Source organism: Talpa occidentalis, unplaced genomic scaffold (genome assembly GCF_014898055.3).
Source record: "Talpa occidentalis isolate TD23 unplaced genomic scaffold, MPIMG_talOcc4v2.1 talOcc4.15, whole genome shotgun sequence".
NCBI lineage: Eukaryota > Metazoa > Chordata > Mammalia > Eulipotyphla > Talpidae > Talpa > Talpa occidentalis.
This window is the reverse complement of record NW_023601543.1, coordinates 45,837,264-45,863,172: the sequence shown is the minus strand read 5'-3', so window position 1 is coordinate 45,863,172 and position 25,909 is coordinate 45,837,264. Positions and strand designations below refer to the sequence as shown.

General features: G+C 49.3%; 1 protein-coding gene across 4 annotated transcripts; it reads right to left on the bottom strand.

Moving 5' to 3' along the window:
• Positions 1-1,250: 1,250 nt before the first annotated feature.
• On the bottom strand, positions 1,251-16,991 carry ZMYM3 (zinc finger MYM-type containing 3). Of its 4 annotated transcripts, none has more exons than XM_037512280.2 (25): positions 16,967-16,991; positions 14,882-15,571; positions 13,878-13,921; positions 13,488-13,560; positions 12,792-13,086; positions 12,351-12,528; positions 11,786-12,004; positions 11,345-11,495; positions 10,963-11,078; positions 10,713-10,799; positions 10,430-10,580; positions 10,000-10,172; positions 9,644-9,809; positions 8,910-9,007; positions 8,667-8,829; positions 7,990-8,102; positions 7,671-7,845; positions 7,342-7,488; positions 6,779-6,882; positions 6,298-6,466; positions 5,843-5,994; positions 5,146-5,260; positions 4,349-4,603; positions 2,853-2,970; positions 1,251-2,731 (listed from the first exon to the last, which is right to left on the bottom strand). In XM_037512280.2, the coding sequence occupies exons 2-25, from the start codon at positions 15,549-15,551 to the stop codon at positions 2,539-2,541; spliced, it is 4,125 nt and encodes a 1,374-aa protein (XP_037368177.1). In that variant the 5' UTR covers positions 15,552-15,571; positions 16,967-16,991; the 3' UTR covers positions 1,251-2,538. The 4 variants fall into 4 exon arrangements, with proteins under 4 accessions (XP_037368177.1, XP_037368178.1, XP_037368175.1 ...); XM_037512281.2 differs by lacking the exon at positions 16,967-16,991 and adding an exon at positions 16,763-16,787; XM_037512278.2 differs by lacking the exon at positions 16,967-16,991 and adding an exon at positions 16,327-16,468.
• Between the last annotated feature and the right edge of the window lie 8,918 nt (positions 16,992-25,909).

Sequence of the window (25,909 nt, the reverse complement as noted above, 5' to 3'; positions counted from 1 at the left end):
CTAAACTTAGACTTAGATATGCCAGTTGTATCTCATTAAAGTTGAAAAAAGTAGATATCACTCTTCTAAATCTCAGACCCACATTTCCACCCACCTAGTATATATGGTAACATCTAACATTGATATTGTTCTTTCAGACCCATTTTTGCATCTGACCTTTGCAAGAATTCTGTGGAAAAGTCAGGGCAAAATATGAACACATTTTTCAGGTGAAACTCAAAAAGGTAGACTTGCCCAAGTTTTTAGTAGCAGAGCCATATAATTAGAAACTCAAGTTTGAGGGTTCTTTCTGTATGCCATGTTGGTTGGCCCACCTCTTGGGTGTTTCAATGGAGTCTCCATGGATGATCAAAACTATAATCTATTACCAACCTTCCCTTAGCACTCCACCTCCCCACCAAAACAAATAAACAACAAAAAGTATCCTGCCCTTTCAGATCTTGGCATCTGACTCTCCCAATCATCAAGGTAAGAAACCTGAGATTCATGGAGTCTTACCTCTCCTCCAGATTTGGCAGGCTTGACCTTCTCAGTGTCTGAGACTTATTTTGAATCCATCCTTTTTTTTTTTCTTCTCCATTCCCACAGCCTCCACTGACGTCCACAGTCATACTCCTTTCACTGATCACCTGGCCTTCAGAACTGCCCCCACCACCTTCATCCTCCATATTGTTCTAGGAATCTTCCCCCTAAAGCAACAGATCTGATCCTGTCATTCCCAAATTGGAAAAATCTCAGCCACCTCCACACCTTTGCTGGTCCCCTAGCTCCTCCCACTTACTCTTTTGAGACCCGGGTCAAATGCCACCTCCCCAGGTGAACTCACAGCCTCCCTATACACTTGAAACGAGTTCCTTATTCCTCTGCTCTCTTGCAGCATTAGGTATTTATTTCATTCTGCCTGTCTTAGGACTAATTGGGCACTGGCATGTCTCCCCTCTAGCCTGGGAGTCTGCTGGGGATAAGATCCTGGTCTAATTAATCCTTGTATCCTCTGAAGCATGTAATCTAGGCCCTTACTATATGGCTGTTGAAGAAATTTACCCCTTAAGTGTTTGGAATCTTGTTCTTTTTTTTTTTTTAAGGACCATATTCCTAGTAGATTCATTCAGAGAGATAGGCAAAAATGATTCCCAAACATGAGGTGGGCCACCTCACTTCTCTACCCCTTGAGAGAACTGAAGTTATACAGCACCACTCCTCAATATCCCCCACCTCTGAAGTTATCCAAACACCGCTCTCCCACCCCCAGGAAAGGCAATAGACAATTTTAACTCTTTATTTGAAACAAACAATTTCAGAGACATAAGGTTAGTTGTGACAACAGCTTCTCACTACAACACAAGGGTGGGCATGGCTCACTGAAGGTACAGGCCAGGCACCTCAGAACAATATATACAATTTAAACAGTGGCTAAACTGATGACAGTTATAAAAACACAAAAAGGAGGCTGGGGAACAGCGAAGCCAACAGGAAAAGAACTGGGTACCCCCTTTGCTGGATGCTCTGTACTTTCTGGAAGTACAAAGGCAAGATGGGAAAGAGAGAAGTGGCAGGCAGTCGGGCATGACTACCCACAGCTCCTCACCATCCTTTCACCACAGATGCCATCCTGCATGACCAAGGGGCCCCACAGACTTGGCCTGGCTCTTATGATGGGGAAAGAACAAGAGTGGGGAACCCAGCCCCAACCCAAGTCACAAGGTAGTTCTTGCCTTGGGAAGTCTGTCCACGGAACTAAAGGGAGGCAGTTACAGAAGGGGGCTAAGCATGTTGACACCATGGCTCATGCCAACCTAAGATGGCAGAGAGAGAAAAACACATAAACCAAGGGGACAGGAATCTGCTCCCGGTACTTAAGGGTCACTCTCTGCTTCTGAAGAAAAGAAAGCATTTGGAAGTTTTTTAAATTGCAGCACCAAGGGTTGGTGCCTGCAGGGGCAGGGAGGGGGGCCAAGGTAGTGAGGGGGTTCCAACCACCAGATATCTCACAGGAGGGGAAGAGTGCCTAAGCTCTGTGTTTTAGGTAAATGGTCCCCTCGTTACTTTCATAGCTTCTTTCACACAAGACCCTTTAGTGTGGTACTGGGGGAAGAGTAGAGAAGGGAGTGGACACAGGGCAGAGAAGGCAGCCAGGTTCTTCCCTTGGCCACACCTAGGAACAAGGGGCTTTCCCCATGTGGGATGGGTCAGGAAGCCCAAAGTCAACAGGATCACCAGAGCTATTAATGCTCCACCCAGAGTCTGGCCCCAGGAGAAGGGGTTTACTCTGAAGTGTAAAGAAAATGGCCTAATTGGGTTTTGCCCATCACTGAGAGACCAGCCCCTTGAGCAGAGAGGACTGGGGCCCCGTGGATGTCAAGTGGTATGGAAAAAGGTAAAAGCCAAAGGTTCCTAGGGACAGCAGGGAATGGATGAGTAGAAAAGGGCAGTCAGGTCCTGCAGAATGAGTAGCATTGGTTCCTGGGCCAGGTGCCCTGTGCGGCACGGCCACAGAACAGACACTGGTGTGAAAGATGGACATGGGTGGTAGTGGGCTCAGTCCAGATCTTCCTCCCCAGGACGACCCAGCTCCTCATAAATCTCACGCACAGCCAGAATACGATTGAGCATGCTCTCCAACATGCTGCGGTCCATGGGGATCACAGAATACCAGAGGGGTGACTCGGCGATGCAGGACCGCTCAGGTTGCAGGTAGAACACATCGTTGCGAGTCCGGAGGCTTTCAGGACTGCAATGGTGGGAGCAGGGGTGGTGGCGTGTGGGGGTGATAGGACAGAGATCAGAACCAAGGCACAGTAAAGCCCTTGGTCTCCCATGCTCATGTCATTCCTGCAAACCCAGCAACTCACCATTTTGAGAGATAAAATTCATAGAACTTGACAGGGCAGCGGAGAGGATTCATACGGTTCTCACGCTGCTCTAAGATAGGGGCTTCATCTTCTCTCTTCCGTTTCCCAGGACCCGTGTCTGCAGAGGAGGCAAATGACCCAGACTCATCAAGAGGGCAGTCTCAACGAGCCACCCCAGGCATGCAGTCTAGGGCACAAGGGGAAGGCCTGTCTCATCGAGAAATAAAGGGAAAAAGAAACAGTCAGTGCTCCCCACACCAGCTAAATGCTCGGTGGGGGTGTTGCTCTGCAGCCCTTCCTGGTTCTCACTGGTAAAGTCTCTCTTTATGATCGCCCTAAGAAGTGAACCCAGAAGTGACACATACAAATGGACAGGACAGATCCTAAGGCAGATTGGACTTGCCTTTCAGAATAAAGAAACAACACTGGTCCCAGTCCCTTTATCCCTAAGTTAGCCCCAGGTTGAAGCTCCTCAGGTCCACGGAAGGGACCTTGGGAAGCTCCCCCTGACAGGACAGGATGCCAGGGCCAGAATAGAAACATAGGTGCAGTTTCTGTTATGCCCACTAGCAAAGAAGCATGGCAAGTCTGTCACACACTGCCAAGTCTCCTCAACAGGTATACACAGCCGACAGCTCCCTATCTGTCCACCCCCCACCCCCGATCAATATAGGCAAGCAAGCAAGTAAATTGCCTTGAAATGAGGAAAAGCAGGAAATGGGGAGCAAAGATGAGTTCCTATTTATGCAACAGCCACTGCCCATCAGATTGAAGGACTAGCTGGCTTCACTTTTTTTTTAAGACTTATTTTATTTATTTTTGCATATAAGAACTGGGGTACAGGCCAGAGGTTTGGGGGGTGAGAGGATTCACCAGAGACAGAGTGGGGAACAGAACAGGCAGACTGACTGAAATACACTGCTGAGGGGAGCAGCGGGCAAGTCAGGCGATGACTGCTGTGCCATGTGGGTTTCTCCCTGGCCAGGGATCGAACTCATGCTGCAGTGGCTGTAGACAGCTTCATAGTGCTGTCTTTTTTTTTTTTTTTTAATTTACTTATACAAGCACTGGGTACAGTCAGAAGCACAGGAGGGTGAGAGAATTCACCAGAGCGGGGAGCAGAGCAGGCAGAAGGATCGAAGTACACTGCTGAGGGGAGCAGCGGGCGGCAGGAGAGGTCTGTGCGCCATGCGGGACCCTCCTCCAGTCGCCAAGGAGCAGCTGGGGATCAAACCGGCTCTGCAGAGGCTGCGGGCAGCTTCACAACCCAGCGCTCAACCGCTGTGCCACCGCCACTGGGGAGGCCCCATAGTGCTGAGTCTTAACCCCTTATGCCACCAGGGAGGCCCTGGCTGGCTTCACTTTTCCTGCAAACTCAGGAATGGAAGAGTAGGGAAGCTTGTGGCAAAGGAGAGGGTCCATCTGGCAGTTATGGTGGGACATGGAAGGGGAAAGCAGAAAAGGGGAGAGGCTGAAAGGAGGGGATGGCCTCATACCTCGCCCTTTCCTCTGGCGTACTGGGGCATAGTAGCGGATGCTCACTACCTTGGTGGTGCCCCGAGGGGTGGTACACTTGCGGGACTGCCGCACCACGTTGGTGAAGGAGAGCTGCATGTGTTCCTCAGCTGTCTGCAGCCCAAAAAACTTAGTGTTGAAGAACATGAGGGTGTTGAGAAGGACAAAGGGTGAGTAGACCCCCAGCTGCTTACACTCCCAGAGGTGCTCCTCCTCCACGCGGGAGAATACCGTATCTGCAACAGTCAAAGGGGAGACCAGTCAGAAGTGATCAGCTACCCGAACCAACCACTTCAGATGCCACTGCTCTGCTCAGGAGCATTTACCCCAGCACACGTGTTCTATAAGCAACCAGGTATATGCAACCCCAATGTCCTGCTTCATTTACACAGTAGGATTGTACAGTGTTTTTTGTTTTGTTTTTTTTTTTCATAGTTTGCAGTGATAGCTTCTCTCATCACCCCCAAGTTATAGGCAGGTAGACAGACACTTCGTGGAGTCCCATGACTTCTTCCTCTCTTTCTTCGCTACTTCCCAAACCCAGGCCACCACTTTTTGGTCCCAGAGATAGTCCTTCACATCTAAGTCTTGATCCTTAACTCATGTTCAAGGACATAGGTTCCTCCTGCTCCTCTCGCCCTAAACCCTGAGGCACCCAGCTATGTGCTCCTGCCCTCCACCTGTTTGGGGAGAGAAACAAAGATCCCAGGACCCTTGGAAAGGTATATCAGGAGACCAGAAGTAAGGGCATAGGTGTTATTAAGTCCCTGTCCCTTACTGTTGGGGAGGAGTGTGGGCTGCCAGGTACTCAGAGACTTGTTGAGCTCTTGAACGAAAGTCAGGTAGTAAAGGTCCGTGAAAATGTTCACCATTCGGTTATTTTCCAGCAAGTACTGGAAGAGGAAAAACAGACACACATAAACCTAGACTCCAGGTCTTAGAGGAGAGACAATGATGCCATGGGCCCCAGACATGGCAACCTTGATAATTAGGAGATGATGGGAAATGGTTGCTCAATAAGTGACCTAGACTGCTTCTCCCCAGGTGAATCTCCAACTCTGTGGCCCAAAGGCCTTGCTGGAAGAGGAGGAGGTTAGAAGAGACGTGCCATAGCAGGTTCTTCACAACCCCAGACCCCCTTGTCAAGTAACACATGGCGGACCTCTCCCAGTGGGAACTGGGCATTGCCCCGCCATCCAAAAAGCCCCTCTCTACCTATCTTCCCAGAATAGGTCTGTGAGTCACCAAAGGACTTGGCGGGCAATGAAGACCCTTCCTTGGCCAACAGTCCCAGAATGCAGCTTTGATTTTAGAAGAGTAGTGACATAGCTTAACATGTTTAAAGGAAGTGAAAGGTGAGCCGCCTGCTTGGGGTAGGAGACAAGGTGAGGAATAGAGAGTGGGACACAATCATTGCTGGGGGGACCCTGCCTTTGTCCAGAGTGACAGCAACTGAGGCAGTACGCAAGGGGTACCTGTTGGATGCCAAGACACAAATAGTAGATACTGTCAGGTTCGTATCGTTCACCATTGGGTCGGGTGATTTCTCTCACAAACTGGGCCAGACCGTAGTTGAGCTCAGCAGCGGAGCAGGCCAGAATGTCCTCTTTGATACGCATAGGTTTGGCTGCAGTGATATACAGCAGAGGTGGATGGGATGAAAATAACTCCACGTGGAGACTTTCATCTAGCTCCACCATGAACCCCTTCACCCCTTAGTCACATCTTATGAGAACAAACCCACCACTTATGAGTCCTCAGCCTTGAAACCTATAAGGCATCTTCCCTTCTTCTGCAACTCCGCCCCATCTTCACAGGGCACCCCTATCTCTCTGAGACATTGCCAGCTGAATCAGTCCTCTCCCTTCTCATCTTCCTCTCCACCTCCCTGCCCCTTCCTTTGATCCCCTTCCTCCCCCTCAGTACTTACGACCAAAGCGCAGCTCATCACCCTTGCTTGTTTCTCCATTGGCATATTTCGACTGAACCCAGCACTTCCAAGCATTGACACCATAGGAATAGTTGAGTCCAGTACAGCTAGGCTGGCTACTCATGGAGTCCCGAGAACAACTCTCCGAAAGCACCAGCCGCTTTTGACCCTAGAGAGGAAGGTGGGGGAGGTGGAGGTAAGGCCAGGGGCCTCACAGAGGATAGTCAGGACAATGTTTACCATTGACAGGGGGACTGGTGTCAGAACACAACAAGCTTCCACAGCACAGGGCCCCAGAACAGCTCAAATGACCTTGTGAATTGAGGGGGCAAAGTATGGCTGTATCTCAGTACTCACAGTGGTAGGGAAAGGAGTTGGATAAGGTGAAATGAAGGCTGCTGACTTGACTAGAGAGCCGAGAGCCTCCCCTCACTTTAAGCCTCTCTCCCTCATCTGTAGATGCAGCAGCCCCCACCCTTACCTTCCTCATGGTCCGGGGAAGGTCTTGTTCAGTAGACACATCCTCAGGCCCTACTAGGCCACAATCAAAGAGGAAGTCTACACTGGGGTTAATGTCCAAAGGATCTGTTAAAGGGGAAAGGAAGAGATCAATATTTTCAGATCTCAGACCTGCAGTCCCCTCACCCTGCCCAGGCTACTTGCCCTCTTAACTGGAGCAGGGCCTCCCAGGCAGCTTACACTGTAATCAGTAGAAACCAGCAGAGCTCTACCAAGAACATGCTCAGAAGCACAAAATAAAAACTTGCAAGAATATTCTTAACACTACTACACTGTATCTTTAATAATGGTCAATTTCATGTTATGTGTTTCTTGCCACAATTAAAAGTTTGAAGGAAACAAGACTCTGCTATAGAATAGTGCACCTGTCCTGATACCTCTGGTACTACTCCTTCTGAGAGCCTCTGTCACAGGGCCACAAGCAACACCTATCCTTTTCTTTTCCTTTCATTTCTTTTTAACAAATTCTTTTTCTGATGGTACAAATGCTACAGTACCAGTAGGCACGCCTCAAGCCCTACTCACTCTTGGGAAAGTCTGCCTCCAAGTCTTGCCCTGGCTCATCCAAAACATTGGCCATCTTGACAGCCATGGCCAAGACATCATCTCGAGCTGGCCCAAACAAGTCGCAGTCTTCCAGAAGTCCCTCTGCACTCTGGTTGCTCACAAGATCTGAGAGGCAGAGAAGTTGGCTTGGTCACCACAGAGCCTGCCTAGTGTCATCACAAGCTTTCAGAGGCTGATCCCAATTATCCCCCCATCCCACTAGGTATCAAGATCACCCCTCTCTGCCCCTTAGTCAGAGACAGACTGGTGGCACCATGTCTCCCTCATTGCCGCTGTCCATGGCATACCACAAAGGTCAGATGAGGCCTTGTCTAACTCCTCAGCCTCTGCAATCATTTCTGCCATAGCCAGGATGTCAGCTTCCAAGGGGTTGGAAGGGATCTTCACCTTCAGCTCCTCAATGGTTTCCACAATCTTGTCTGTGCTCTCCAAGGTAGTGGGCAGAAACATGGGCACAGGCACCTAGAGGCACAAATGCCAATAAATGCCAAGAACAAACTAGCAGCTAGAGAAGGACAGCTGATGAGACAGAGAAAAGGGGAGTACTGGGTCTCAATCCTAGAAGGGTAGACGACACCACCACCAGGAAGGGCAGGGGAAACTTACCGGGATAGGCATTGAGAAAGGCACCGGGACTTTCTGGCAGTACAGATGCATAGGCACTGGCACAAAGATGGGCACTGGGATAGGCAGCACGATCACCTGTGGCTTCCACTCTTCTGCTGACAAGAAAGGGGCCTTCTCAGAGTCCCTGCTTGGCAGGTCACACCCAACACAGGACCTGATACTTGTTTATCAGCCCCAGCACCTCTTAACATATGCTGTGTCGGGCCTCCCTGGTGGCGCAAGGGGTTAAGACACAACCTATGAAGTTATCCGCAGCCACTGCAGCATGAGTACGATCCCTGGCCAGGGAGCTACCCACATGGTGCAGCAGACCTCTCCTGACTTGCCCGCTGCTCCCCTCAGCAGTGTATTTCAGTCAATCTGCCTGTTCTGTTCCCCACTCTGGTGGATCCTCTCACTACCACCCCCCCCACACACACACCTCTGGCCTATACCCCCAGTTCTTGTATGCATAAATAAATAAATCTTAAAAAAAATATGCTGTGTCACAAAATTACCCTTGAGCCCAAGGCAAAGAGACAATTCTGTGACTCTAGGATAACCACATGCATGACCCTTCAGCCACCTAAGAAACCCCCTTGTTCTGCTCCCAGGCACAGGGCTGGAGACCTAGGCCCAGGGAATATAGTCTCTGGTATCTAGGTATCCTGGCTTACCTGTCTGACTCCCTTTGGACTTCATCTCCACCTTGCAGGAAACCCCTCGATTCTGCATCAGTGGTTTACACATGGCAGCTTTGTTTTTGCGGGGTGTTGCTGGGGGTGGTGGGGGTGGAGGAGGTGTGGGAGCAGTAGGAGTTGATCGGGTCTTAGTAGGGACCTGCAGAAACAATGAACATTAATGCTGCCAACTACCAGGCCCTCCTCTGAGACCATCCTCCCTCGGGGCTTTGCCCGGACCTTGCCCAAATTCCCATTTTCCTCAGGGGTCTTCACTGTGTTGCTGTTTTCCACTTTGGTTTGAGAGGGTGTCTGAGGTTTCGGCTCAGGAGACTGACCTGTAGGTCAAAACAAATGAATGCTTTCATCTGAGGAACAGGCTCTCCATTTCCGTCTCCCCTGTTGCAGGAGAGCTTCACGGGGAGGTATACCAAATGGCAGTGGGAAGTCTAGAATTTCCACTCCTCACCACCCCAGGTTGTCTTCTCTAGGCCTCAGCAACAGTGACTAAGAAGATCCTTTGCTCCTGGATGCCAAGAAGACTGAAAACCAGTAACTCATAATTTGAGCCCTTTCATTTAGATGGCCCTCAGGAGTCTGGTGACCCTGGAACAGTATAGAGGCTGAGGTAACATTCTAGAAACAGTAACAATCTTCAGCCTCAATAAAGGTAGAGTTTATGCTAATACTTCCTTTTCTCTGTAAGCTAACCACAGGCCCCACATGTCCCATCCTGCCTGGGTAGGTATCCATTCCCTGAAAATACTCCTTTACAGAAATAACAGTAGAATCTAAATCTAAGAACCTTCAAATCAGCCTTCCCCTAGCACCTGCACAGTCCAGAAGTTACAAGAGGACACAGCACCAGGAGTCCTGGCCAGGGATGAGGGGAAAGCAAGAGAGGGAGGAGAGAGGGGCTGGGTCCAGGATTTGTAGGATCTGGGCCAGTTTGGACAGAGTGTGCCAGGACTCACTGTTCAGGAGACTCTCAGGTCCACTCTGAGTATCCAAGTTTGGCTGGTTCTGCTGGCTGTAGAAACGCAGCAGACACTGTTGGTTGCAGAAATGACGGATCTGCCCACGCCAGTGGATGGTCTCCAGCAGCTTCCCCTGGCGTTTACAGGCATGGCACCGGGCAGCCTGTGGGTGTCGATGAAATGGTCAGGCCCATTCCCTAAAATGCGCTGGGCCCTTTGTCCTGGGATGAGCCAGCCACACTGCTCCCCTGGGAGATGGCCTGTCGGAGCCCCCTCCACACACCCTGACCCAGCAGTCAGGGTGCTGGGTTCTGTGCTGCACTTCTCTCTTTTCTGACACACTGCCCCCTTACCTTGCAGTACCACAGCAGGTACTTGCTCTTACAGTCCTCACTGCAGAAGTCCCAGGTGCTGCCATCCAGTTGCTCAGTGACTCCACGCTGGCAGGTCTGGGAGCAGTAAGTACAAGTGATACAACACAAGCCCAGTTTCTTAGTGAAGTCCTGTTTGTACAGCAGCACGCAGCCTGGAAGAAGGCAAGAGAGAAAAGAGTCCAGAGACACAGACATCTGCATAGGCGGAAGACCCAACCTTTTCAAAGCAGTTATGCATAAAACCTCTCTTGGACAGCCGCTCATGCCCAAAGCCCGAGGATGTGTGGGGGCCAAACACCCTGAGTAAAAGGCGCTTGACCCATGAGGGGGTTCCAAGCCTTCCTCCTTCCGTAGACATCCTCCCTGGCTGCAAGGCACAGGATTTTTTGCCCCGACCCTGTATCCTTACCTTCACTACAGAAGCTCTTCTCCACCCCACTAAACCGAAGTTTCTCATGCAGGAGTTTCTCCTGCCGGCAGTGCTCACACTGGGACACCACACCCCGGAGTCGCTTGAAGTCCTCGCAGCAATCTCGGCAGCAGAACTGGAACACCTGGTCCTGGGGTTGGGGGGCACAGGACGGGGAGAGGACAGAACTGTGACATCTGAACCTGGCGAGAGCCAAGTGGAAGGACCCCTTCAGCCAGAAGTCAGACTGTGTGGCAATATGTGGGTGGGGTGGGGGTCTTACCTGCCAGTCCAAGACCTCAGGCTTGCCACTGAAGAGGCTGTGGCAGTAGTGACAGCTCAGGTGAATGCCCCCTTCAGGGCTTGTGCGCTGGAGGGAAGGAAGACAAGTAAGGGAGGGGCAAGACGTGTGTGGTAGTGGAGGGAAAGGGAAGCCAGGTCCGTTCTTTGCTCTTCCCAGAACTACCTACCCCAATTCTCATACCCTCTCTATGTCGCCACACCCTTTCTCCCAGGTCCAGGGTCTGGAGTACCTGGAACTTGGTCCAGCAGCTGGGGCTGCAGAATTGGTAGACTGTGCGATCAACCTTGTTGTAGTAACAGGGGTCAGAGAGGCTGCGGCGGCAGAAGCTGCAGGGTCGGGGAGGGCCTGGGGCATAGAGAGAAAGGGAGAAAGAAAGAAAGAGAAAGAGAGAAGGAGAGAGAGAAAAAGAGAGAGAGAGAGAGAGAGAGAGAGGGGGAGGGAGAGAGAGAGCACACAGAAGGTGTAAGGCAGTGCAGAGAATGGAACAGGAAATCCACGGGAAGATGTTGTCGGGGCTGAGGTCAGGCAGCAGGGATTACTTTAGAAGGGGGGAGTATGGGAGGCAGAAGGAAGGCCAGCAGGGGTCTCAGAGAAGAGGGCTTTGCACCTACCAGTGAGCCCTGCCTGCTTCACTTTGTAAGAGGTGGTACAGCACAGGGAACAGAACAAGCTGGTCTTGCCATTACGATCCACATGTGATAGCATCTCAAAGTTCTTACACAGGGTCTTGCACCAGACACATGGGTACACACGTGTGTTTTTCTGTGAGGATGGGGAAGGAGAGGCTGAGGCTGGGTTTGTCCCTTTGCTTTTATTTTTTAAATTTTTAAAACATGAAATATTTCAGGCATACAAAAAAGTATAGATGATGATATAACAAAGACCTGTGTATCCACCAGCCAGCTTCAAAAATAAAACATAACAGATACAATTGAAACCCCCTTTATTTGTTTTATTCCTCCCATCCCTAGACCCATCAGGCACCTTTATTTATCTCCCAAGGACCACACCCCCTTCCAGAGCCCTCTAATGCACTACTCCCTCGGCCCCACCTTCTTGTACGCCCCCAAGCAGGTTGTGTTGCAGAACCGCTTTTGTTGGCCCTCGTGGAAGAGGAGCTCCGGGCCAGGGCTCCCGGTCTTGGTGTAGATGTAAGCCCCGCACTGGTCACAACAGTTGGTTTTCAGTCCCTTGTTGGCCCGGAATTTGGAGAAGCAAGAATCGCTGCAGAGTCGGTGCACCACGCTGCCATTGCTGACCTCATGCAGGACCTGCCACACACACACACCCTGAGCTGGGGCCTGGCCAACCACCACCCACCCAGATGCGAGGGCAACCCACCCCACCTCACCCTAGACCTTCACAGCAGACAGTGGGCCCAGGGACCCCCCAACCTGCACATCAGGCTGCCGACTTGATGGTGAGGTCCTGGGAGGCAAGGCAGGCCAGCCGCATACATCCTGGAGAAGCTCTATCCTTGAATATGCTCCCTCATGGTGGCTGCCTTTCCTCCCCACTCCCTTCTTTCACAGGGCCTGGGCCCTGCATCCCCAGGATTACAGGGGCAGGTCAGGGCTGGCCAGGCTCTGTCAATCAGCCCCTACTCAGCTTCCTCACCTCTCCAGTCTTCTGGCATATGCTGCAGCGGGTGGCATCGGCGGGGTCCCCAGCCTGGGGGATTGGGCGCTGCTGCTGGGCTTCATACAGAGAGAGGCAGACAGATGTGCAGAACTCATGGAAGGAGCCTCCCGAACCAGTCTGAGCCACAACCGAGTCCTTGGTATTCCAGATCTCCCTGTAGGTGGGAACAGGTTTGAAGGCCTACTTGATATACTACCCTCTCATTTCATCAGTTACACACACACACACACACACACACACACACACACACACACACACACTGGGATCAATGAGCACAGAGCCAAACACTCTGAGATCCTCCCTCTCCCTAAATCTCCTTTCCCAGGTCCGCTCTGCTAGCTTCTTGCCAACAGTCTGTCTCATCCATTATTCCCACCCTGAAGCCTGCCCTCGCTGCACCCAGAGATCCTCACGTACTTCTTGCAGAAGGTACAGGTCTTTTTGCCTGAGGGCTTCTTGGAGAAAGTGGTGAGACAGGATGAAGAGCAGAAGAGCTGAGGCAGCCCCTTGCGCTGGTAGGCCGTCTGCCCCTTCTGCAGTGGTGTCCGACAATGTGCACAAGTCATCTTGGTGCCCACTGAAGAGCGCCCAGCCCTTTGTGCCACGCTTGAGCGTAGGGACATTCGAGGAGAGCGCCGGGGCCGGAAGGGCACAAAGTCCTCATCGTTGGGGTCGTCTACCATAGCATCAGAATCCTCATCTGACACTGGAACTGGGTTAGTAGGGGGATGGGGGGGCGGTGAGAAAAGCCTCCCAGGCTAGGTCTCCAGGCACCCCTAGGTAGCTCAACTGATACTGGGTCCCCCTTACATTGGTATCTTAAGCTACTGGTGTCACTACCCCTTAGATATTCTGCAATCTCTGAGGAGGGGCAAGAAGGGCTCTAAGTGGGAAGACTGGGGATAGGGATGGCAGAGCTGAAACCGGAAACTCCATTCTCACTGCCCTTGTTTTCAATTTCCCCCACTGCCCCTGGTTCCCATGCCAACCCACGGCAGGGATAGGCACTTCACATTCTGCATGGTGAGGGGCTGCAGGAGCCTGCCACATCCTGCTCCTGGCTCTTCTCCACACCCAGAACGCCCAGGTCATACTTCCTCAAGTCCTACTCACTGCTCTCAGTGGAATCCACCACCTCAGGTTTGGGAGGTTCTACTCTTCGAACACGCTCGCTTCTCTTCTGTACCTTGGAAACACGGGGAGGGAGGAAAGCTGACACCAGGGGCAGGCGAAAGGGTCAGCTGCACTAGTACAGGTTTTTTGTGGGGGGGGGTAGATTGGAGAGGGAAGGGAGAATAGGGACCCTCAGCCCAGACCTTAGGAGGAGGGGAGAAAAGGAGAGTAGACTCTCCCCTTAAGAAGCAGTAGACACAAGAGCTCCCTCCTTCCTAACTCTCCCTACACACACCCTCCACCCAACAACATCTGGGAGGGGAAATGAAGGGTCTGTCCTTCCCAGAGCTATAGGGGGAACCAGACTCTTTCCAATCCCCTCCCCCTCACCCGCTCTGGCGGCTTCTCACTCGCCTTCCCAGTCAGGCCATCTCCTGCAAAGGAAGCAGAAAGCAGCCTAAATCTTCAGCCTGCTCTCACCACCCCCTCCCTGGCCCAACCCCCGCCTCAATTCCTGGGGAAGAATCTACTCAAAACTGAAAGGGAAAACTTGAGTGCCTGTGGCTTCTTGGGGCCCCTCTCAGGTGGGGGGGACTAAGGTGGGGGGACCACAGCTATTCTCCATGAAAAAAAATAAATCATACCCTTCTCACCAGGTTTCTGTCCCAATCATTGGGAATTAAGGAAATACAGGTAACACACCTTTCATGGAGTTTGGTTTACCAACAGAAATAAATGCAATCACCCAAAAAGTAGCAATGGGGAAAAGGAAATACTAATGTACGGTTAGGTTCCCCTGAACTCAGGTGGTTATATAAGCCCTACGACCCTGGTCACAAGCTGGGAGAAACACACTGCTAGGCAGAACAGGGGAGAAGCAGAGGGGAGTAGCGAGAGCCTCTCAAGTCCAGGTCGTCCCTATCAGAGGCATAGTCATAGGCCCTGCACCAATCCCCTGAAATCATTATGCTGTTGGTGGTTCCAGAACCTAGCTATCATTCATCAAACCCTGAAACCCCACTGTCACCTACAACAATACAGCTGGAAAAATCTTAGCATCAAGAAGCCTGGTGCGTGCCCTCCTGAAATCCTGAAGGACCCTGGCACCAAAAACCCACTGGGATAAGGAAAATAAAACTTCTCCCACCAAATCCACTCTTTCCAACCTTCCCCTGCAGCCTCACTCCTACTCCTCTCCCAAAGCCCTACTTTCCTTAATTTCTTCACCACACCCCCACTCCTCCCTTCCAAACCCCCAACTCGTTCCCCACATATATCCCAACTCTTAACTTTCCACCGTCCTCCACCCCTATTTTCTCCCCCAAACAGTCAGCCCTCCTTATCCCCACCATTGCCCCAGTCTTCATCATTCTCCAGTTGATCTGGCAACCTACCTGGCAAGGAAGGGTGTGCAGGGGGGCTAGGGCCCCCAGGTTTGGTCTGAGAACTGTTGATTCCATCCCCCAGAGTCTCTCCCACTGAAGGGCTGGGGGGTCCATTTGGGCTCTGTGGCTGCCCTTGGGGAAGCTCCTCCTCCTGCCCAGGGGAGCCCCTTCTCCCTGTAGCTATGGAGGTGGTCTCTTCCTCTTCAATATGGGGTGACTGCAGGGTTATTGGAGAATCTGGAGCTAAAGGCTCTAGTAGCCCCTCTGGCGAAGAGGGATTGGCTGCCCCAGCCCCTGGGTCAGGTGGCAACAACTCAGGGGTCTGGCCCCCTGGTCCAGGCTCTAAGGTCTGATCTCCTGCATCCCACGCAAGGGTCCCCTCAGGACCATGGTCCACCTCTGGGGGGGAGGGGGCTTTATACAGCAGCCCCCCCAGCCCCAGCAGCTCAGTGGCTCCATCCAGGACTTCAGGGTCTTTTTCCAGGCCAGCAGGGGTATCAAGCAGGTCCAGAGCTCCCGAGGAAGGAGAAGGGCCAGGGGGGGCCCATCCTCGAGTTGGGGCAGTCTGGGATTCCAGTAGATCCTCTCCAAATTCCATGTCTACTGGAAGGTCTCCAGCCAGGGGCTTCTCTGGCAGGGTCAATGGGTCAAACGGGCTGGGGAAATCACTGGGGTCCATGAGGATGACTGGATATTGGGCTGTAGATTAGGGGTAGAAGAGGAGGCAGAGGAGATAGTCTTCGCCAGAATTCCTTCTTATATAGGCTCTGGGACACACCCCATCATCCACTTGGATTTCTCATGAACAGCCCCCACGACAACCGACAAGCATTTCCACGGGCTTTAGTCCAAATGACCACTCCCCCCCCCCCATACAGCGCCCCCTGTGGGGAGAGGCGTTCCCCAGCCTGGCTCTGTGCCCACTCTTGCCAGGCAGTCAGTCCTTCCTCCCGCCTGCCCCCGCCACCCCACTGCAAGTCCTAGTTCCCCTCCCCCCTTACCTCTCACCACCCTCAACTCGGGCTGAACGCCCCCTTAAGTCTCCCAGGGCCGTTGCCCCCAGGAGCCTTTCCCGCTCCCCGAGATCTCAGTTTCTACCCCCTCCCCACTCTCCTAGAGCCCCCCAGCGCCCCAGTCTTTACCCACCCTGTCTGGCCCCACCCCCCCCCCCCCCCGCGTTGCATGGTCCGCCCTCAGCCCTTCCCTCGCCCCCACAAACTGGCCTTCCTAATCCCTCCCCCCCAGTTACCTTTCAGGGTCACCCACTTCCTCAGCCCTGTCCCCCTTTCCTATTGCCCCCCCCAGTCTTCCTTCTCCTGTTGCCCACCCCCAACCTCAGGCATTTACAGGAAGACATTTTGGAGCTACGATCTTTCCTTAGACCCCCCCCCCTCCCGACTACTGCGAGATCCAGCCTGCAGGTTCGGTTCGGCTTGATCAGGCCCGACCCCTACCTGCGGCAGGGTTAGTGTACCGGCTACAAGCCTAGAACTGCAGACAGCGACGGCCCCGCGCTCCTTCTCCACCTCCCTCCCTAGCAGCCGGGACAGGGGTCGCGGCCCCTTTAAATGGCAGCGCCGCTCACAGCGCCCAGCGCTCTGCACCAGGCGGGCGGGCGGCGCCAGCAAACAACCCCATTGGCTGCTCGAGGAGGGGGCTCGCGAGACAGCACCGGCCCCCGGCGCGAGACTCCCAGCCCAGTGGCCGCCTGGAAATTGCGGAATGGAACACATTCGTTGGAGATGGAGCTCGAGCCCCCACCCGGGGCCCCGTTAGTTAAGAAGGAAAAGATAGCCCCTGGAGCTTTGAAGCCCTACCCCCCGGGAAAGGGGGTGCCCCCTTTCCACCGAAGGGCCTAGTACGCTAACCCACAAAAAAACATCTACGCACCTGCTTCCCTTACCTGGCTCCAGTCTGGCACCCCCACCCCCGTCACACCCGTGCCCGCCCTACCTCCTGGAGCCCACTCTACCCGTGATCCCCTCCTCTCATTCAAATGGTTCCCGGTCCCCTCCCCCTCCCCGTGTCTCTCTTCGCTTCCCACTCGTGTTCAACCCTCCTCCCCCCGCATGCGCCCCCCTCTACAGTCCCTACCTACGCCATGCAGCAGGCGCCTGCCAAGATTACCCTCCCCCAACTCCACCTCTCTGGGGGCCCGCCCCCTGGGTGAATATTGGGGTAATGAGTGACAGCGGAGGGAGGGGGGGAGGCAGGGACTGAGCCCTTACGTGCCCCTCCTTCCCTTGTCTGCAGCCTGGACTGGGGGGCTAACCATTCTAAGAGTCATAGTTGTGGGGTGCATTAAGCGTGGTTTCTAGCACCAGGCACCCAGGGCGGGTTAAATAGCTCTGGCTCAGTGACAACGCCTATGCAGTAACCGTTACTGCATGATGACCCCAAAACCAGGTCCTGCAAAGACCCCTCCCTTCACTCTCTCAATAGTCTTAGGCTAAGTTCTGGGATCTTCTCCCTGAGTCTTCCTGCAGGAGTGCAGGAGCTCCCTGTGTTTTATCTTCAGTAGTTTTCCTCATCAAGGCCGGTAGCGCTCCAGCTTTCCTCGCGCTCTCTCTCGCTCTCTCGCTCTCTCTCGCGCGCTCTCTCTCTCTCTCTCTCTCTCTCTCTCTCTCTCTCTCTGTGTCTCTCTCCCCCCTCCCTCTCTCCTTCTCTCTCTTCCTCTCCCTCTCTCCCTCTTTCCCCTTTCTCTTTCTTCTCTCTACCTCACCCCTCCCCCCTTCCTGGAAGGTCCTTAGCATGTGGGTGGGGCTGAGGTTGAGGCTTAGAGAAGTGGGGTAGGGATAGAGGGCACTAGCATTAAGCCTACTTGCTTAAAAAAAATGTGTGCCAGGATCCATTCCCAATCCTCATTATAGTGAGAGCACTTTATAATCCTCCTCCCTCCCCACTTCCCCCTGCAACTCCTGAGGGCTGAGAGCATTTAGTATCTGAGATACTGGAGGAAGCTCAGGCTGGAAGGGAGTACCCCCACAGGCTTAGGAACAGGTATATTTGATGTCCAGTGCCTGCTCTAGCCTGCCTCTTGGCGCTAGGCCTTACTTCCCATACTAAGCCTCTCCTAGCCTTAAGAGTCCTAGGGAGTTTTATCCTCCCTTGTCTCAGTCACTTTCCCAGAAACCTTATCCTTCCTAGCTCCCCACATGGCCTTGAGGTTATCTTTGCTCTCTCCTATATACAGAGATAAAAGCAAAACTTTTTCCTTTAGGTTTCCCAAACCCAGCTTTCTCTTTATCTTAACTGCTATTCTGTGTACCCACCTCCCCCGCTCTGCTTATTTCTATATCCCTGTAACTCCTTTTGCATTTTCAAACTTGTTCTCAGTTAGATCACTTCTTTCTTTTGTATTGCCTGACCTTCTCAACACATGTTTGGATCCTTGGCTGGTCTGGTTGTGGAGAATGCCTGGTTTTGTTATAGGACAGGGAGAGGGACAGCCCAAACCCCGCAAACCTGCCTATTCTAAATGGGTTCTGCCATCCGCCGCATCAACACAAAACATATGAGACTTTAATGGGAAAAAAACTTTAATACAATTTAAAAACAATACAGGAAAGGCAAAGAATCTAGTTTCTAAATCAAGCACCCAAAGTTACCCGTCCCCTCGTGGGTAAAACTCCATCCAAATGGGATTGGCCCAAAGCAAGGCCCCAAAACCTGCCACAAGTCTAAAACATCTTTTAGTGGAGACCCATAAAAAAGGGTCAAAAACAACCAGACAAGCCCAAAAGGAAAAGAGCAAAATCAGCATCAAGATAAAAGCTGTCATTGTCACCTCCCCATGGGTCTCACCCACATCTGTGTCACCCAGTCCACAACCAAAAGACAAGCACAGTTTCTTCACGCGTCTCTAGGCTCCATGCGCCTCCTCCATGTCTCCTTCTGGCTCCATTCTGCTTCCTTCCTCAGTCTCTTCTGCAGCTTCTTCTCTCCCTGCTCAGCTCCACCCTCCCTTGGGTGGGGCAGAAAACCTCCCCCTTTCCTGGGGACCACCCTGTTACAGTTTCAGTGAGACAATCTAAGGGGGGTTAATAATGAATTATTAATCCAGAGTCTGGAGACAGACCAGGATTCTAACTTAAACTCTGAGACCTCCCCCTTTTTTTTAGCCAGGACACTTTGGATAATTCAATTGTCAAGTCACTGAGTCTTAGTTTTCTCATCTGTAAAACAGATAAAAAAAGCAATCTAAATGTCCAATAATAGGGGACAGGTTAAATCAATTTTGGTTATATTCATACAATGGATGTAGTCATTAACAAAGGTATTTTAAAAGACGAATGCAGAGCATAGAGGATTCCCCACCACCACCACAGTGTAACTATTTTGTATGATCAGACAACAACAGAAACTCTTGGAGTGCACAGCAACCCAAATAAACTCATAAACTATGGGCTGTGAGTAGAATGGATGTATGAATTATAACAAATGTATCATTGGTAAGGGATGTTGATGCAATAAATGTATCACTAGTCAGGGAACCTTGAGGCAGAGAGCAGGAAGTATGTGGAAACTGTGTACTTTCAGCTCAGTTTTGCTGCAAAACTAAAACTCCAAGCAATAACATCTTTACAAAACTCATGACCTGCAAAAATGATCCTGATATGATGTTACATTTTTTAAAGGAGTTAAAATATGATAGTAACTTTGTAGAGAAAGTCTAAATACTGGTATGCATGGAAAAAGACGGAGAGGAGATAATAGTACTTCATAGGGATGTTGTTATGATTAAGTGAGATGTACACCTGCCTGACATATAGTAGGTGCTTAATAAGATACTGGTTACCATGGCTTCATGTATGGTCTGAGACTTCACACCCAGTAGCCTTTGTATCCTTAAAATACCTTTTTTTTTTTGTCTTTGACTAAGCCATGAGTGCCCACAGTTGATAGGTTTGAGTATGTATTAGAGGCTCTAATATAGAATTTTATTACAGATGAGAGGCTCTAATATAGAAGAGCTGATATTGGGGGAGGGAAGTGGGTAAAAGTGTGGCCTGCAACTCAATGCTATCATTTTTTCAGACTTGTTACAGCCGTGTTCCATATATTATTCAATTCTGTTACTTGTTGTTCACCATTTATAAAGCTCTCCTAAAGGTCTGTAAACACTATAAGATGTGTAAAAAATCAGTCTCCATAAGGACTCTTTTATTTTAATTATATATATATTTCTGATTATAAAAATATAAATAAATATTTGCTGTAAAGTTTTTGGAACACATAGTCTGAAGAAGAAAGCAATCTTCATTTATACCCTACCTGTTACTTCTGGACATAGCCATTGCTGTTTTTGACATATAGCCTTCCAGTCCTTTTTCTTGCATACATATTTTTTTACAAAAGTGGGATTACCTTGCAAAATATGTTCCACAATATAATTGTAATGGCTGTATATTATTCCATCATATGGATGCACCATGCTTTATTTAACTGATTGCAAGTATGTCAAGCTTTTTTTTCTTTTATGACAGGCAAGGCTGCACATAACTTGGTCAATAAATGGAGGTATAATATTTTCTGAATTCAGGGATTTCCATGGACACCAACAGGTACTCATTATTTCTAAGTAAACAGACGATGGGTAACTCTGAAAGAAGAGTTAAGTTACAGATTATTTGGCGGTCATTTGATTATAGCGAGGTTCACTTTTTAGAACCAATTTTGTAAACACATGATTTTTTTTTACTGTTTTATAGCATTCTAAAGTACCCTGGAATAAAGAAAATATATTTGTGGAGACACTGGGAAAATACTAGACCATGAATACCTGAACAATAGTGACCAGTTCCTACTCAACTCTATCTCTGGCATCTAGTATAATCCCTGGTAGACACTTAGTAATGATTATTGGATGGATCAAATAAAGGAGAGCGAAAAGTCCAATGAACTCAAACTGTAGTCATATTTCTATAATAAAAGGCTTAAGAAAAGAGATAAGAGTAAAACAAGAGGGGAGCAAAGGCAGGCAAGGATAAGGGATCTTCATCTTCATCTTTAAAAAGAAGAGTAAGTGAAAAGACACCTATTCTTTTTTTTTTTTTTAATAGAGGCATGTTTTATTTTATTTATTTGTTTGTTTGTTTGTTTGTTTGTTTGTTTGTTTTGTTTATACATGCACTGGGTACAGTCAGAAGCACGGGAGGGTGAGAGAATTCACCAGAGCCAGAGCGGGGAACAGAGCAGGCAGAAGGACCCAAGTACACTGCTGAGGGGAGCAGCGGGCGGCAGGAGAGGTCTGCGCGCCAAGACACCTATTCTTATTGGCAAGTCTGACTTAGTAGTGTGACTCTGACTATACTCCACTTTTTACCATTCTCTCTGTCCTGTCCAAACATCTCTCCCAACTTTGGGGGCAACCTAGTTCAATTTACTCCAATAAGAGGTCAACTGACTTCATGAAACCCATACCATACTATGTGGGTCCCAGGTCTCTACAAAACTTTCTGCTATGGCACAGGTCCCTTGGAAAATAAACTTTGTTAATATTACTTTGTTGAGTTCCACGTCTTTTTCAAAGTAAGAGATTTATTGAGATATAATTCATGTACTACACAATTTGCCCATTTGAAGTGGACAGTTCCATAGGTTTCAGTATATTTGCAATCATCATCACAGTCAAATTTATGTTTTCATCACTTTTAAAAGAAACCTGTGCCTTTTAGCAATCATCTCCCATCTCCCCACCCCCAGCCTTATATAAGATTTATTCTACTTTCTGTCTCCAAAGAGGCATTTATTCTGGACATTTCATATGAATGGGATCATAAGATATATGGTCTTTTGTGGTTGGTGTTTTTCCCTCAGCATATGTTTTCAAGGCTTATCCATGTTGTAGCATGTATCTAAACTTTGTTCCTTTTATGACTGAATAATATTCCATTGTATGATTATACCATATTTTGTGTAACCATTCATCAGTTGAAGTACCTCTTGGCTACCAAAAGCCATCAGTATAACATAGCCGTTATAATAAAAATGCTACTATAGACATTTGTGTATACAAATATTTCTGTGAACATGTTTTCAGTTCTCTTGGGCAGATAGATACGAGTGGAATTTCTGGATCATGGCAACTTGATATTTAGTTGAGGAACTGTGAGACTGTCCTTCTAAGTAGTTATACTATTTGACATTCCCACCAGCAAAGTTCCAGTTTCTCCACATCCTTGCTAACACTTGCTATCTAATTAATCAAAGACCCTTTATTTAGATCTTCTTGAATTTCTTTCAACAATATATTTTTTTAATTTTCAGAGCATACATTGTATGTTTCTTTCATTAAGTTTATTCCTAAGCATTTTATTCTTTTTGATGTTATTGTGAATGGAATTGTTTCTTTTTTTTTTAATTTTATTTTTTTTATTTTTTACTTTTTTTAAGATTTATTGATTATTTATACAAGCACTGGGTACAGTCAGAAGCGCGGGAGGATGAGAGTAGAGAGCAGAACAGGCAGAGTGATGAAGTACACCGCTGAGGGGAGCAGCGGGCGGCAGGAGAGGTCTGCGCGCCATGTGGGACCCTCGCCGGTGGCCGGGGATTGAACCGGCGCTGCAGAGCCCGCGGGAAGCTTCTCAGCCCAGTGCTCAACCACTGCGCCACCAGGGGAGGCCCTGGAATTGTTTCTTAATATCATTTTCAAATTGTTCATTGCCAGTGTATAGAAATACAATTGACTTTTTATTAATTGATTTTGTATCCTGCAACACTGCCAAACTTGATTGGTTCTCATTTTTTAAACTTTAAAAACAGGGCCTCCGGCCTCCCTGGTGGCGCAGGGGTGGAGCGCTGGGTTGCGAAGCTGCCCGCAGCCTCTGCAGTGCCGGTTTGATCCGGCTGCTCCCCGGCCACAGAAGGAAGGTCCCACATGGCGCGCAGACCTCTCCTGCTGCCCGCTGCTCCCCTCAGCAGTGTACTTCGGTCCTTCTGCCTGCTCTGCTCCCCGCTCTGGCTCTGGTGAATTCTCTCACCCTCCCGTGCTTCTGACTGTACCCAGTGCTTGTATAAATAAATAAATAAATCTTAAATAAATAAATAAATAAATAAATAAATAAATAAATAAATAAAAACAGGTCCTCCCTGGTGGCTCAAGGGGTTAAGCACAGCACTGTGAAACTGTCCACAGCCACTGTGGCATAAGCTTGATCCCCATCTGGCCAGGGAGCAGCACCCACATGGCGCAGCAGACCTCTCCTCTCTTGCCTGCTGTTCCCCATTCTGTCTGTTCTGTTCCCCCACTCTGTCTCTGGTGAATCCTCTAATCCCCCACACCTCTGGCCTGTACCCTAGTTCTTGTATGCATAAATAAATAAATCTTTTTTTAAAAATAAACTTTAAAAGCATTTTCTACTGGGCCTCCCTGGTGGCGCAAGGGGTTAAGGCACAGCCTATGAAGCTATCCGCAGCCTCTGCAGCACGAATTCGATCCCCAGCCGGCCAGGGAACAACCCACATGGCGCAGCAGACCTCTCCTGACTCGCCCACTTCTCCCCTCAGCAGTGTACTTGGGTCAGTCCACCTGTTCTGTTCCCCACTCTGTCTCTGGTGAATTCTCTTACCACCGCCCCACCCTGTACCTCTGGCCTGTACCCCAGCTCTTGTATGCGTAAATAAATAAATCTTTTTAAAAAACACATTTTCTACTAATTCTACTGAATTCCTTGGAATTTTCTATACAGAAAATCATTTCATCTACAAAAAGGGATAGTTTTTCCTCTTCCTTTCCATCTTGGATATTTTTTATTTCTTTTTCTTGCCCATTACCCTGGCTAGAAACTCTAGTATGATTTTGAATACAGGTGGTGTCCACTTGTAGTTCTTAAGACATAGTCTTATATACCAGTCTATTTACTTTTCCTGGATCAATGTTTCCTATTTATCTAGCTACTTGGTAATTTATTGGGACAGAAATCATTCCAGGAACTGATAACCTCCATGAAATTATGTTCAGTACCTTGAAGGTATTCAAATTTAAAAAAAAGATATTATTTAAAAATATTATATTATTGATAATGATATTTTTTTTTAAATGACCTCTCTCTGGGCCTCCCCTGGTGGCACAGGCGGTTGAGCGCCATGCTGTGAAGCTGTCCGCAGCCTCTGCAGCGCAGGTTCGATCCTGGCTGGCCTGGGAGATACCCACATGGCATGGCAGACCTCCTCTGTCTTGCCCGTTGCTCCCCTCAGCAGTGTATTTCAGTCAGTCTGCCTGTCTCTGGTGAATCCTCTCACTGCATCTGGCCTGTACCCTGGTTCTTGTATGCATGAATAGATAAATCTTCAAAAAATAAATAAATAAAAATGAGCTCTCAAGGCCTTGCTTGGACCGATTTCCTCTATTGTTTGCTTGACTCCTGTTACCTTAACTCAGCTTGATCATTGACCCCTCTGCCCCCAATGCGCTATGCCTCCTCTATTTCCTATCTTGGTTAGTGACACAACTAACCAGGCACCCAAACCAGAAACCCAGGAATCATTCTAGTCTTCTACTCCTTGTCCCCTATATTTAATTGGTTTAATTAAGTCACCTTGATCCGACCTTTTAAAATTTGGATTTGGGGGGCCTCCCTAGTGGCGCAAGGGATTAAGCACCGCACTATGAAGCAATTCGCAGCCACTGCAGCACGAGTTCGATCCCTGGCCAGCCAGGGAGAAACCCACACGGCGAGGCAGACCTCTTCTGTCTTGCCTGCTGCTCCCCTCAGCAGTGTATTTCGGCCAATCTGCCTGTTCTGTTCCCTGCTCTGTCTCTGGTGGATCCTCTCACCCCCCACATCTCTGGCCTGTGCCCCAGCTCTTGTATGCATAAATAAATAAATCTTTAAAAAAATTGGATTTGGGGGCCTCCCTGGTGGCGCAGGCGGTTGAGGGCAATGCTGTGAAGCTGTCCGCAGCGTCGGTAGTGCTGGTTCGATCCCCGCCGCCCTCGGAGCAACCCACATGGTGAGCAGACCTTTCTTGTCTCGCCTGCTGCTCCCCTCGGCAGTGTATTTTGTCAGTCTGCCTGTTCTGTTCCCCACTCTGTCTGTGGTGAATCCTCTCACCTTCCCCCACATCTGGCCTGTGCCCTGGTTCTTGTATGAATAGAATAAATCTTTTTAAAAAATTTGGAGTTGGCGTTCTCTTCTATCCCTACAACCACTACCTTAGTTCAGGCCTTCCTCATTTTTCACCTGAAATAATTATTATTGTATTCTAACTGATGTCTCTGTTTCCTATCTCCTCCAAGCTATGCTGTACAATATTTCCAGGGTGATTGTGGTAAGTTAAATAATGACCCCTCCAAAAATATCCATGACCTAATCCCTGGGGCCTGTGAATGTTACCTTTTATGGGCAAAACCTAGGACTTTGCAAATATAATTAAAGGATCTTAAAATGTGGTGGATATCCAAGTGGGCCCTAAATCTAATGACAAGAGACGGAGGAAGATTTGACAACAGGAAGAAGACCATGTGATCATAGAGGCAGAGACTAGAGTGATGCAGTCACAAGCCAAGGAATGCTGGCAGCCTCCAGAGCTGGAAGAGACAGTTTCCCCTAGAGCCTCCATAGGAATCATAGCTCTGTCATACCTTGATTTCATCCCAATGATACTGACTTCATCCTTCTAGCTTCTAAAACTGTGAGAGAATAAATTTCTGTTGTATTATCCACCAAATTTGTGGTAATTTGTTATAGTAGCCTCAGGACACTAATACCGTGATCTTTCTGATATTCAAACCTATCATACATGTTATTTTGTCTCTCTCAGTCTGTATACACACATATGTACACATAGGAACACACACATGTATATATCTGTGGCAGTATGGAGGAAAATATATCAAAATGTTAACAGTTATTTCTGCATAGTGGGATTATCATGATTTTAATACTTATGTTTATTTTCTAATTTTTTCCCTCAATAAGCATATACTACATTTGTAGTCAGAAGAAACAACACAAATTAGTTTTTAAAAACCCTTCAGCAGTTCTCCTACCTACCTGTAACTATGCAGGTGTTCCTTTTACAAATCTTTTC

What these genes read in the sequence shown, in the direction of transcription:
- ZMYM3 (XM_037512280.2), bottom strand. Translation starts at nt 15,551, where the DNA reads ATGGACCCCAGTGATTTCCCCAGCCCGTTTGACCCATTGACCCTGCCA. An exon ending in GCTTGGGGGCGTACAAGAAG is followed by an intron (nt 11,496 to 11,785) that starts GTGGGGCCGAGG and finishes CCATCCTCACAG; the next exon opens with AAAAACACACGTGTGTACCC. An exon ending in ACGCCAGAGGAAAGGGCGAG is followed by an intron (nt 2,971 to 4,348) that starts GTATGAGGCCAT and finishes CCTCCTCTGCAG; the next exon opens with ACACGGGTCCTGGGAAACGG.